At 36.3% G+C, this 12,516-nt stretch overlaps 3 protein-coding genes across 3 annotated transcripts; 1 reads left to right on the forward strand and 2 right to left on the reverse strand.

Moving 5' to 3' along the window:
* Nucleotides 1-2,024: 2,024 nt before the first annotated feature.
* LOC105389536 (myosin-2) lies at nt 2,025-8,746 on the reverse strand. The gene is made up of 10 exons (XM_011560665.3): nt 7,198-8,746; nt 6,781-7,014; nt 6,359-6,613; nt 5,942-6,145; nt 5,478-5,600; nt 5,026-5,129; nt 4,571-4,673; nt 4,059-4,194; nt 3,593-3,783; nt 2,025-3,137 (listed from the first exon to the last, which is right to left on the reverse strand). The coding sequence occupies exons 1-10, from the start codon at nt 8,575-8,577 to the stop codon at nt 2,970-2,972; spliced, it is 2,898 nt and encodes a 965-aa protein (XP_011558967.2). The 5' UTR covers nt 8,578-8,746; the 3' UTR covers nt 2,025-2,969.
* A 486-nt stretch (nt 8,747-9,232) lies between these two features.
* On the reverse strand, nt 9,233-10,213 carry LOC105389535 (trafficking protein particle complex subunit 1). Its single transcript, XM_011560664.3, has 2 exons — nt 9,983-10,213; nt 9,233-9,833 (listed from the first exon to the last, which is right to left on the reverse strand). Exons 1-2 carry the CDS (start codon nt 10,079-10,081, stop codon nt 9,495-9,497), a joined length of 438 nt encoding a protein of 145 aa, XP_011558966.3. The 5' UTR covers nt 10,082-10,213; the 3' UTR covers nt 9,233-9,494.
* Nucleotides 10,214-10,558: 345 nt separating this feature from the next.
* Nucleotides 10,559-12,354, forward strand: LOC105389534 (mitochondrial import inner membrane translocase subunit Tim17-B). The gene is made up of 3 exons (XM_011560663.3): nt 10,559-10,928; nt 11,035-11,212; nt 11,502-12,354. The coding sequence occupies exons 1-3, from the start codon at nt 10,785-10,787 to the stop codon at nt 11,678-11,680; spliced, it is 501 nt and encodes a 166-aa protein (XP_011558965.1). The 5' UTR covers nt 10,559-10,784; the 3' UTR covers nt 11,681-12,354.
* Nucleotides 12,355-12,516: the final 162 nt, after the last annotated feature.

Consider the following 12,516-nt stretch of genomic DNA (forward strand, 5'->3'; position numbering starts at 1 on the left):
CAAATCTTCGCAAACTGTCGTATTCCCGGAAACACCCGAATCAGTGCCTTAAACAAAGCACTTGCATTTTGATCCTTGTTCGAAAGAAATAGTAGTCAATATCATGTGACACATAATCGAAAACAATTTGGGCGGTCGGTGGCTGTCACCGATCAGTCAAGGGTCTCAAGGTCAAGATCAATATTACTTTTGTGGAATTATAACGAGCTGCAATTACACATCGTTCTTGTTATTTTTTTCAAATGAGAATTTAATTTCAACTTTAATTATTTTTGACGATGCCATATTATGAGGCACATTTAAGAATAAAATATGCGTCACATTGATAGACTTCACTTTGCCAATAAAGCCACACCCAAAAGACCAAGTTTGTAATTGTAATATTATTGTGAATGATCAGCGCTGTAAATACTTTTGAACTGAGATTTTAATGTAAACATTTTTATTAATGTGAAATAATCAGTGCTGTAAATACTTTTGAACTGAGATTTCAATTTTTTTATAAACCTGTGTTTGAAATCCATTTCTCCTTATAATATAAACCTTGTGTTATTCAAACCTTCTTTCATCCATCTTTACATCAGCTTCAGTAAGACACTTGAAAAGTACCTACTGTAACATTTCAACAAGTAAATTTTAATATTATGGAATATTATGAATTATCGAATCAAATTTCGTTACTGATAAATCAATTATCTCTTTTAGCACCAATTACATAATTCTACTAAAATTTCATGAAGAAAATGCACTTAACCACTCTAAATACATAATAGTTTTCTAACGCTCGGGAATACGACCGTTGCCGAACAATGACGAAGATTTCTATGTGCATTATCAATTTTGGGGAACTGTAATAATTATATTCTTACTTCTAGTGTTGTGAATCTTCGTCGTGTTAAGTAGATGTTTTAGGTGAATCTGAAGCAAAAATCCCTAATTGAAATTTAAAAGCTATCAGAACGATTATTTTATCATGGAATTGGATTAATTCTTAAGACCAATTAACATTTCGACAGCATTAAATTTTAGATTAGGTATTTGCTTCAGAAATAGTTCTATTTTAAAAATCATGTTTCATCTGTAATGTTGACAAAATTATAACGCACGTAGATAAATAACAAAATGAAAATGGCGGCCGACACTTAAGTGAAATTAGAAAGGATACAATTAAATGACAGCTTGCATGAGTCCGGCTGCCACTTTCATATTGTTACGAGCGTTATACCTCATAATAAATACCCCTTCTCATTCATTAAATTTCAATGTGGAATTTTATCAGAAATTGAACCTTTGAACTGGTCAAAGACTAATATATTATGTACCGGATATTAGACCAATTTGCTTAAATCTAAGACTAGGATTACTCTTGGGTTGTTTTTTTTATTTATGTTGCATCTCCCGATGTAAGAGTGCAAGTATAATCAAATCAAATATCCGCCATTTTCAGATCCCTTTCAATGTATAGTTTGTCAACGCAATGTTTGTCAATATAAAATTAAATCTTATTTTTTTATATCTTTTAACATCTTTCTTGGCTGTGTTTTGTTTCTCTTATACTTCCTCTTTCTTAGACTTTATCAATGTAGATATTTATTAAATTTATAAGTTCTTGCCTTATATTAAATAAAAAATGTGATTAAATATTTTGTAAGGATAAAATATAATTATTTAGTATTTTGTAAAAAATTGCGATGCCATTGTATAATCATTATTTTTTAAAGAGTTCATATATTTTTAACACACATTTTACCTCCATTAATAAATTTCTGTTTTAATGTACAGTCTTGGTTTTACTTTAATCCAACGGTCTTCTTCTACGAGTGTATAAATAAACTTCGCTTCAGCTAAGACCATTCTTGTGACAGTTAATGTTTTTCCGATTCTAATATTAATAAGTCCACAGCAAAATGGATAGAATTTGTCTCCACAACGTTACAGGAATCATCTTAGCTGAAAAGAAGTATAGGGGCAACGTCGGCATAAATACCTATTAGAAAAAAACACAAATATTCAAATTTACGTCAAGTATTTTATATTAAAAAATAAAGATATTTAAATATTGTAAAAATACAAATCTGAATACCGAGTGTTGTAAAGCACAACAACTCACAATCGACGTGTGCCGTAATCTAATAAAAGTCTAAAAATCTGCACAAATCTGACAAGTCTGGAGACTGATTGTAGATTCTAAATTGAATAAAAACAAGTTGTATTTCATAAGAGGGCCTATGACCTGTATCTCGGGTTTTCCTTTACCGTTCCCGTTCGAAATGGGACAGGGCCCCTGATCGTATGTCTATAGTTTAAACATTGGTGAATATAAAAAGATTGGAAAGTTTCAGTTATTGTAAAAGCAGTAAACTGCCTTTCATATACCTACCGTAGTAGGGAGCGTTTTATGTATCACAGATTATTTTTTATAAAGAATTTTTGTTTGAGAATCTAAAAGAATTCATTGTTATCCCAAAGACATTGAAACCTATTTTTACTATAAACTTGGAATGTATCAGTATGTATTGTATTGTATGTAATCTGTAAATAAATTGGGAATATTTAAACTTCTACTGAAATGCCCTTAGTTATACAAATATTTTAACTTGGTCAATGTTTATATATAAGGTACATAAAAAATATACAATATTCCATCATCAACGCACACACACATTTATTATTGTGGATGTTATAAAAATACAATTGAATACTTAATCCTATCAGTTCATTTATACTACAATCGGAAATATGTATATCTACTTATATTGCATAAAAAAATATTTACTTATAACCTAACTGACTGCACTAGCATTATCTACGTTGCTAAAACATTCAAAATCAATTAATTGACAATATAATCTAAAATCTGTGATGTCAAAACATAAAATACCACACAGAAGGGTGTTTTTTACCTATTGTCATGTATCATTAATTAAAAGCAGGCGCGAAATAAATAACTATTGCTTCACAATTCGACACTAGGACTTCCAAGGAGGTTTACTCAGACTCAGAGTCCGTCTACTTTTCTCTCTCCTATCTTTGTCGGGTCGATCACTTGTCGGTTCTTCGTTTACATCCTTCTGTGAGGAGTCTAGATCTTTCTGTGTCTCGCTGCTCGCGTCAAACGAGGCTGGCTTCGTCAGGAGCTGAGGAGACAACTGGATGTTATTATTGGTGGTAAGCCGTATTTATTTATTGAGCGGCGGAGGTCCCATACTGAACATACTTTTGTGCTACTGTAACATTTAAAATTCCCAAATAATTTATTCAGAATACAAGGTGTTGCAAAAATATAAAAGTCTTATTTTTCTCCTTCGTTAGTGCTTTAAACTGAGAGAACAGATTAGAAGAAGGTTTGTGTAAACTCTGAACAAAATTGTTTTTCAGAAAGACCACCCCTGACTTTCGGAAAAGGACTTTCGGAAACACAAAAGGAGTAATTACATAAAACCCGCATGCGATAAGGATGTAATAATCATGATCGCTCTTAGCGATAAGGCCGCCTATTGATCATTGCTCTTAGTTTATAGGTATTTTTTGTATGTTTTGCTATTGTGGGGACCAATAAAGTTATATTCTATTAAATTCTCTATTGACCTACCATTTTAACATACTGCTGCAGCTCATTATCACTGAGTCCCTCGAACAGGTCTCTCCTGGCCGCGGCTCTCGCGTCCCTTCCCCCTGCCACCCTCCCCCCCGCGTCCCTGCCAACTGGCTCACGTCCTGATGACTGTGACAGTGACGACATCTGTAGCGGTGGAGGGTAGTCTCGGCAGTCCGGGGTTGACACTGTGGATGTGGAAGGTGTTGGTTATTGGAATAAGGGTTGAGGTTGTACGGCATTGCTTGTACCGATCGATGAGGTCTTTAGTTATGTACATGATAAAAGTGCTTATGTGCGCTAAACAAGTACATCAAGAGTCAAGAGGTAATCCACATAGCAAATTTCGAAATATGCACCTAATGTTAATGTAAAACTGCGATACGGCTTGCGATTTTCGATTGCGACTATTCTCCTGGACATTTAAAGAGACAAAAGAGATATATCTGAGTAGTCTCCTCACCAGTGTCGTTCCTAGTGAGGTCGGCGGTGGAGGCGTGCGTGAGTATGCGTAGTGCCTGTCGCCACTGTGACTCCATTACACTGTGCAGCTCGTTGGCGATCTGCCCGCGCCGCCGCCGGTAGGAGTCCAGCTTTGACTGGAAAAGAAAGAGAAGTAGTAATCAAAGCTGCACAAAATGTACCTTCTGAGGAGTCTACGGTAGATATAACGTTTTTAAAACAATATAAAGCGTGAAACTCGTCGTGCGAGCAAGTGTGTTTGTAGTAAGTATAAAAAATAAACAAACTTTAAAATATGGTTTAGTATTAAATAAGCGACGGTGGTTTAGTATTAAATAAGCAACGACGCCAACGCAGACTGGCCATGTAGGCCAGTCTGCGTTGGCGTCGTTGCTTAGTGCCAAAAGGTAGTGCTTAACAAATACTTAAAGTATGTCTTGTAAAATCAAGCGCTAGGAATATGACTCACAGAAACATCGAGTTCGCTTTTTAAATTATTTAAACAAGTCTTACCTCCAACAAACTGATCTTCTCGCTAGCTTGTGCCAGTTGCAGTCTGTACAGTTTTATCTCTTCCTTGTGCTTCTCTTCCAAAACGTTTATCTCTAATTTGTGCCTGAAACAACATTTTAACTTATAGAGTAGACGGTATATAAAACTACCATAGCAATAACTAAGAAAGTGGAAGGGTAGACTAGTAGGAGTCCAAAATATAAGAGCAAATAAACGGCATAGCTCGCACCGATGGCGTAACTCGGCCTCGCCCAAAACCTTCAGAGACCAATAAAATGTGCTTCTGCGCTTTGGTGAAGTTACGCGAATTCGCGAATTGAACTGTACCCGGCTGTATACCGAATAACTGATGGGGTAAATGGGTTCTCGAGTGGCTCGCTGAACCGACGATCTTAGATTGGTGGCCGGTAGTGGGTGGATTACGACTATGATATAAACGGGTATACAATACATACTGTTCCTCAATGCGTTCCATCTGCTTGTTGAAGGTGTGCACGATGGCGTCCTCCTTGCTGCGGCTCTCGCCCGCCAGGTCGCGCTCCGCACTGTCTAGCTGCACCTGTTATATAAAACAAGGAATCGTTATTAAACTTACTGTATATTATTACTGTGAGTAAAATGGTACCGTTTCTGGGTATCTTTGGGTGACATACTGTATTCATAATCATTACTACCCAGAAAACACCCAGCCAGTAATGTGTCCACTGTGCATGACATGGGCTTCCTATAAGATTCCCATTATCTCTACGCTTGGCAGACAGGTTGGAGAGGGTTGGAGTTATTATCCAACACAAATATTTAACATCCATGATCCGAAAAATGCGTTCACTGCGCCATGCAGTCGAGGCGATTTTTTAATGGCTTAATTATTTTTTTGCTTTATGATAAAGGATTAAACAAAGAGTACCTGAAACTCCTGCAGCTTGGCCAGCACCGCGTCTTCGAGCTGCTTCTGGTAGTAGCTTTTGAGGTCATTCTTTTGAGTCTCCAGCTGTCTGCGCAGAGACTTGATCTCTGTATCTTGCATGTCCTGTTTTGATAGAAAATAATTACCTATGTATATTGCCCTCTGGCGCTAAATGAGTTATCAAAAGAACCACGTTATATTTTTTTCCATCTTTCACAGGAACATAATTATAAACAAGAAATCCATTTTATCAAATTAAAATGGAGTCGATATTGATATAAGGCGCGTAGATAAAGAAAGAATATGGAAATGGCGGACGGACACATGCTATTTAATTCCTGGATGGCGCGCGTTCTTGTGTGTGTTCGCATATAAAGAAATGGCGGTCATCCTACACGTAGACAACGCCATTTACGTACAAAGAGTAACTTTTTTGTTTCGACTAAACTTTATTATCTACTTACAGATTTCTTCATAAGCTCACTGCACAAGTTCTGCTTGTCAGCGAGTTGGCGCTCCAGTATGTTCCCTCTCGCTCGCTCCTCATTCACCTTCTCTCTCACCAGGTCCCGCTCTTGCCTCACTAGCTCCGTCTCGTCCTGAGTCGTCTGGAATTTTCTGGATAATTCCGCCATTTTGTTTTTCGTCGCTTCATGTTCATGCTTTTCCTGAAATGATTTGATATTGTATAAAACAAAGGGTTTAGCTAAAAAAGATGAATAAGGGAGGGATATAGATGTAAAATCTTTCTCTTTGCTGCAAAGGTCTGCTGCATAGGCCATGTAACATTCAAATCCGGATTGGATTAATAAATGAAATAAAGTTATCTTAATCATATATTTTTTTAATAATAGTTTTTGATACCTCTGGTTCCTGCTTACCTTTTCCAAGGCTTCGTCCACATTCTTAACACATTCAGTTGACTGCTTATTTAGTCTCATAACAGCTTCATAGTTCTCTTTCAGAACCTCAATTTCTTTTGACTTGCCATCAATAACCTCGTCTTTACCAGCTAAAGCTTTTTCCATATTTTCCTGAAGCTGTTCTTTCTCTTTTGCTAGGTGTTTGCACTTCTCCTGGTAGTCATGTGCAAGATCTAACGCTTTGTACAATTCAGCTTCAAAATGGTTAGTTTTCTGAAAAATATGAATGACTGGTTTAAAGATGGCAACTATTGTGTATTTTATATTTTCTTCAGATGCAATTCAATTCAGAAAAAGTCAGATATGTAATATATCTATCAAAGTCTAATCCAAATGCAGATAATATAATCAAAATCAGATATGGCTATAAGAAATTGTACCTTTTGAGATTCATCAGCAACTACTTTGAAGTTCTCTACTTCTCTATTCATCTTGTCCAGAGCAGACCTGTGTCGCTCCTCGGCTCGGTCGAGGCCGGTGGTCAGTCGGAGCCACGCTTCCTTCAGCTTTGAGATGGCGGCATCTTTTGATCGGTCCACCTTGATTGCCACTGCTAGGCGTTCTTGCTGGTCCAACAGTTTCTTCTGTAGCTCTTGGATTAGGGCTTCACAGTGCTGTGCATTGTAAAATTTCAATTAGATCGAAAATCTTTTAGTAACATTTTGTGTAATCTAAGCAATTATAAATTACCTAAGATCTTAAAAGGAATAGCAATAGTGTATTCTTAGTAGGTGTTGAACCAAACTCGTAATGTAGAGTTTTCTATGTACCAAACATACATAGTGAAAGAACCTTACCTCTCTTTTTAGTCTCTCTTCTTCCAGTTTGTCTGAATCTACTCTGCCCCCTCCATTTTTCTTCTCCCCCCACAGGTCTGTCAAACTGAGCAAGTCTGTGTCTATAGTGTCCAGGAATTTACTCTGCATCATGCCCAGCTTTGGTCCTTCCCTCATCTCTATTGGCTTGTAAGGGTCAAATGATCTCTGGTTCTCATAGTTGTAATGTCTCTCAACATTGCTAGGTCTTTTTGGCACTTTGAACTCTTCTTTTTTAGGTGATAGAGCATAGCTGGTGTTGGCAGAGGCATTCTGGGTAGTCTGGCTGTTCATACTCTGAGCTTTATACTGTTCCAAAACCTTTGATGCTCTGTCATAGATTTTGTTGGAGGATGGCCTGAAGGTGTCTAGATAATTTATAGTAGCTTGAGGCCTTTTTGGGGTGGAGGTCGGCTGCACATCCTTATGGGTGTCTGGAAATGTGAGCTTACGGGCACTTGGGGACTTGGACTCTACTGAGCTTTTGGTTGTTTCATAACATGGCTTGGAATTTGATTCAGATTTTATTACATTAGTATCACTTGCATGCAATATATGGTTGCCTGCAGCAGGCCTATCAACCTGGGTAGAACTTATTGCATTATTTTTAACTAGATAGATATATTTATCAAGCACACTTGATGGCACAACTCGACCACTTGGCAGTGTAACTTCCTCATAATTATTTTGTGCATCCAACTGTTGCGTGAGGTAGTCTCCGGCAGCTTTAATTACATTCTCTGGGCTGTAATGAGATTCTGACTTCTTCAACTTAGAATCAGGACTTTCATATGTGTCTACTTTAGTTAAAAACTCATCTATTTCATGCAGTAGCAACTTGTCATTGTTTTTGTTGGGGGTGGATACTATGCTGCTTAAATCCCCATCCATGCTTGGTGATTCATCTACTGTGCTGTCTTGAAGTTTGGCTGATTCTATGCATTCAAATTTCAATGGTGGAATATGTTTACCGTAAGTGCTAACTGATTCGAGGCTTGTAAAGGAAGTATCCTGCTTCCTGTGTTTAGTTAAATTCTTCCGTCTTCGCCTGCGCGGGAATGTGGAGTATTTTCTGTCCGAGCTGTCGAAGCTTTCGGACAGGTGTAGAGTCCTGAGGCGAGAGTGCGGCCCGAGGCTCGACACAGAGTCACTAGCGGTACTCAACTCCAAACTTTCTAACCTGTTTTCCAAACTATAAACTTGATTCACCAACTTTCCAATAACTTGTGCAGTGCACGACTGTGGTTTATGCACGACAGTTCTTGATGATTCCAGTAGCGAGTCTTCGGAACCAGAGCTTGGAACTAAAAAGAAATTTGGCGGTATCAACAGCAAAACATCGGTATCGTCCGTTTCACTCATGACAGCGGTTTTCTTCGGTCCGCATTTGTGTTCTCAGCCATGATAAATTTGACTTCGTATTTTCTAGGTGTTCACTGGAATTTTGCTCAATATGTAATAAACGGAACAAAAATTATTCAAACAGTTTACTCTACAAAACAACACAACAACAAACAACCAAGAACGTTACTATACCATAACTTATTAACTTATCAACAGTTTTTTTTTACTGTCGTGAATTGGGTTGCCAGATGCATCTTTAAATCTTCCCTAAATTAAATCAACATTACAAAACGATTCAAACTCATCGATTCGGCTCTATAGACTCATGACCACTCTCCCGCCCGGCAAGAGATAAATGCGTGGCAGTGATGATTCTTATGATATAAGTTTTAGTAGTAAATAATTATTGTTCCAAAATTTCTAAATGACTAGGTACATAGTACCTAAATGTATCACTGAAAACTCCGTAAAGGCGGAAATCACCCAAAATCTGGCAGCACTATTAATACCATAGATATAGATTCCTCAAAAGAAGAACTTCCTGAAGAGTGTTATTATTCTGATGTTGTGATGTTGCTGATTTTGAGACAATAAAAACTGTAGATTTTCTAATGTCCCGAGGAAGATTATCAGGAAAAGTAACCATCCAACATTTCAATGTAAGAGATTGTAATAAAAAATAATTATTTATTTGTTACAATAACATAATCAACATACATTATAGGTAGGTATCTATTACTAAAAAAACTATGGAAAGAAACAAACTGACAAAATGTCCTGAATTAAATCTTATATAAGAATATTAAATATCTTAAAAAGCTTAAGCTAAAGCTTAGTACACATACTACACATTCCACACACAAATCTTGCCTTATTCAATAGAGGATATCCAATATTTTTAAAGAATATATACAAAAATAACATACCTACTTAATTTAACATGAGGCTCTAACAGCTATTGGTGCCTGTTTTATAAAGGCATCAAGTTTGGCCTTAAACAATTCACTGGTGATAGGCTCTCCAATAGCACACAGTGGATTTCTGATAGCGTACTTCACATATATTTCACTGTAGATCTTTTTTAGCAGTTCCCTCACTCCTTGAGCTTGGTTGTCGGTGTTGATGATGAACTTGAGCCCCGACGGAGTCTCGAGGCAGTGCAGGGTGTACTTTGAGGTCTTGTAGTGGAGAAAACCATCCTTGGGGTCTAGGGGGGATATTTTACTGACAAATGACTTTATGGAGAAAAGCATTCCGTACATTAGTTTTCCTTCCTGAAACAAATCCATTATGTCAGTAATAGATAACTTAGTGCATATTTATTCAGTCAATTAAAGTAATAAGTTATTGTTGAGCAAGATATTACTAATATATTGATAATTTTAATGAAGATCTAGGCAAATATAACATCAAATATTTTTACCTCTTCTCTGGACATCCCAGACTGTTTTGTTCTGTTCCATTCGCCATAATAAAGTAGTATGCCAAACCGGTCAAATATGTACAAGTTGTGAATGGTCATAATTGAAATAAGGCGCAGAGAATCTCCTCACAATTTGTTTACGATTCAAATTTAAATGTGTAGTTTATTGAAAATCACCATCACACAAGAAAAAGAAAACAATGACTGACAGTCTGACACATTGACAGTCTGCTGGTGCTGTCTGTTGGCTGTCTGTCACTGACGTGTGTTCTGTCTGAAAATAAAATTTATTGTTACAATGTTTGGCAGTGTGGAAGCTTTTGTAAATTTAATAATACAATTCTTTACGTTGATATGTTAACTAGGTATTTTTTTATAAACTCACGTAAAGACTCTCCCTCCGTTTCTCTCTCTTTTTTGTTTTCTACTCTACAAGATGAAATCGGGATCCGAAAGCTCAAAATAATAACAGCCTTGAGTTGTGCATAACATTATTTTGTTTCGAACGCAGACATCAAGTTCAAGCTCACAGAGTACTTTGAATAGCTGTCATCTGTTCACAGACGTCATTTTCGGATTCGATAATTTTCGTTTCTTTTTTCCGACGTTTTTTCCAGATGTGGAAGCATGAAAAGCGTTGAATTGTTCAGTGTTTGTGTGTTTTTCAAAATTTTGTGAAGTGGTCACTTAATATACCTAGTTCCAAGTGCAGTGGGTTTTCGTGGACTTTGGAGTGAAAATATTTTAAATCGTATTTCCAATTTAGAGGTTATAATCTTACACAACACTATCAGACTGAAACATGGATGAATATTCGAGAGAACCATGCCCTTGGCGTATCCTTGATGATTCTGGCGGTGCGTTCATCATGGGAGCTATTGGAGGTGGTATATTCCATTCCATAAAAGGATTCAGAAATGCTCCAACAGGATTCAACAGAAAAATGGTAAGTAACACTTAGTATTTTTTTTATAAATTTTCTACAATGTAAATCTAATCTACTGATATTATCTATCAAAACCCAAGAACTGAGAATAAAACCCTTATTTCAGCTCGGAAGTTTAGCCGCAATCAAGGAGCGGTCACCCATAGTAGCGGGTAACTTTGCAGTTTGGGGCGGGATGTTCTCGACTATTGACTGCTCCCTTGTGTACCTGCGACAGAAGGAGGACCCGTGGAATTCCATCATGAGTGGAGCCCTCACTGGTGGCATTCTTGCTGCAAGAAATGGTAAGATCATATATTTTTGGTTTAGAAAACATAAATTAAAGTTGTCATTTGATTTGATGAGGCCACCAATACAATAAACCATTTCCTCCACCACTTTAATGAACCATTCTCGAAAGTCTGCATAAAAGTTACACTAAGTAACAACTTCACCTTATATCTACCAGGAAGAAAAACAAACAAATACATTAAATTAACTATGCTGTTTGTTTGTGATTTGTATATGAACAAGGGAGTCTCTTCCTCAATCAAGTGTCAATCAATCCTCTATAAAACAAATATTTTTTTACAGGTGTTCCAGCCATGGCAGGGAGTGCATTAGTTGGAGGCATCCTTCTGGCTCTAATTGAAGGCATCGGTATCATGTTCACAAGATTATCAGCAGAGCAGTTTAAGCCTCAACAACCAATATTTGAAGACCCCTCTGTACTTGGCCAGGGCAACCCAGGGCCACCACCAAATTTCCAATAAGCTATTTACTATAAATATGTATAGGAATTGGTAAAAAAATGATCTTAAAATGGCTTCATCAGAAGTCATGTTTAGATTTGTTGTGTCATCAGAAATAAACTATGTGTGTTAAATTGTACTTTGAAGCTAGATCCAAATTGATTAAAGTAATTTATTTACTATATTTTCATTCAATAATATTACATAATCATTACACCTTATGTATGCATAACTTTACATTTTTTGTTTGTGAATTTGAGTGAATATTGTTTTGTATCTGTGATATTTCAGTTATTTACTGATTGCCAATAACTTTTCGCTCACTACATAAATAAAAGTACAGGATATTCAGGTAGCTTGTATTTTTGGTTGACACTAAATTATTTTTCAATACATTATTGTTAATTATTACAGGTACATACTTAGGGCATTTAATTAGAGAATATTACCAGTTCCAGTTGTTTACAGCCTCTTATTTGTTCCCCATGTGGTAGCAAGCAACTGTTTAATATTATTTAGTATGTATGTAAGTGTAAAAAGTTATAACTGAATCTTATAATGAAGGTTAGTTTTCCCATCTTCTGTTGATTCATGTTGTAATGGATTTACTATCATTTTTTTTTCTATTCTGACTATTCTCTAATTAATTATCCTATTTGAGTAGCATTATTTTAAATAAATAGTTTTTATTCATATGGATATCTTTTACTTAACAGCTTTTTCTACCTACCTACCTAATTATAACAATGCTACTATTATCAAAAGTACAGCCAAAAATAGTTTCAGCTATAATACAATTAAAAGAGTAGAAATATATACAGACGACCGAATGGCGTAGTGGTTAGTGACCCTGACTA

This window comes from Plutella xylostella, chromosome 6, assembly GCF_932276165.1.
Source record: "Plutella xylostella chromosome 6, ilPluXylo3.1, whole genome shotgun sequence".
Taxonomy (NCBI): Eukaryota; Metazoa; Arthropoda; class Insecta; order Lepidoptera; family Plutellidae; genus Plutella; species Plutella xylostella.

What these genes read in the sequence shown, in the direction of transcription:
- LOC105389536 (XM_011560665.3), bottom strand. Translation starts at nt 8,577, where the DNA reads ATGAGTGAAACGGACGATACCGATGTTTTGCTGTTGATACCGCCAAAT. An exon ending in CCAAGCTGCAGGAGTTTCAG is followed by an intron (nt 5,130 to 5,477) that starts GTACTCTTTGTT and finishes TTTATATAACAG; the next exon opens with GTGCAGCTAGACAGTGCGGA. An exon ending in CCTCACTAGGAACGACACTG is followed by an intron (nt 3,784 to 4,058) that starts GTGAGGAGACTA and finishes CCACATCCACAG; the next exon opens with TGTCAACCCCGGACTGCCGA.
- LOC105389535 (XM_011560664.3), bottom strand. Translation starts at nt 10,081, where the DNA reads ATGACCATTCACAACTTGTACATATTTGACCGGTTTGGCATACTACTT. An exon ending in CTGGGATGTCCAGAGAAGAG is followed by an intron (nt 9,834 to 9,982) that starts GTAAAAATATTT and finishes GATTTGTTTCAG; the next exon opens with GAAGGAAAACTAATGTACGG.
- LOC105389534 (XM_011560663.3), top strand. Translation starts at nt 10,785, where the DNA reads ATGGATGAATATTCGAGAGAACCATGCCCTTGGCGTATCCTTGATGAT. An exon ending in CAGGATTCAACAGAAAAATG is followed by an intron (nt 10,929 to 11,034) that starts GTAAGTAACACT and finishes CCCTTATTTCAG; the next exon opens with CTCGGAAGTTTAGCCGCAAT. An exon ending in CATTCTTGCTGCAAGAAATG is followed by an intron (nt 11,213 to 11,501) that starts GTAAGATCATAT and finishes ATTTTTTTACAG; the next exon opens with GTGTTCCAGCCATGGCAGGG.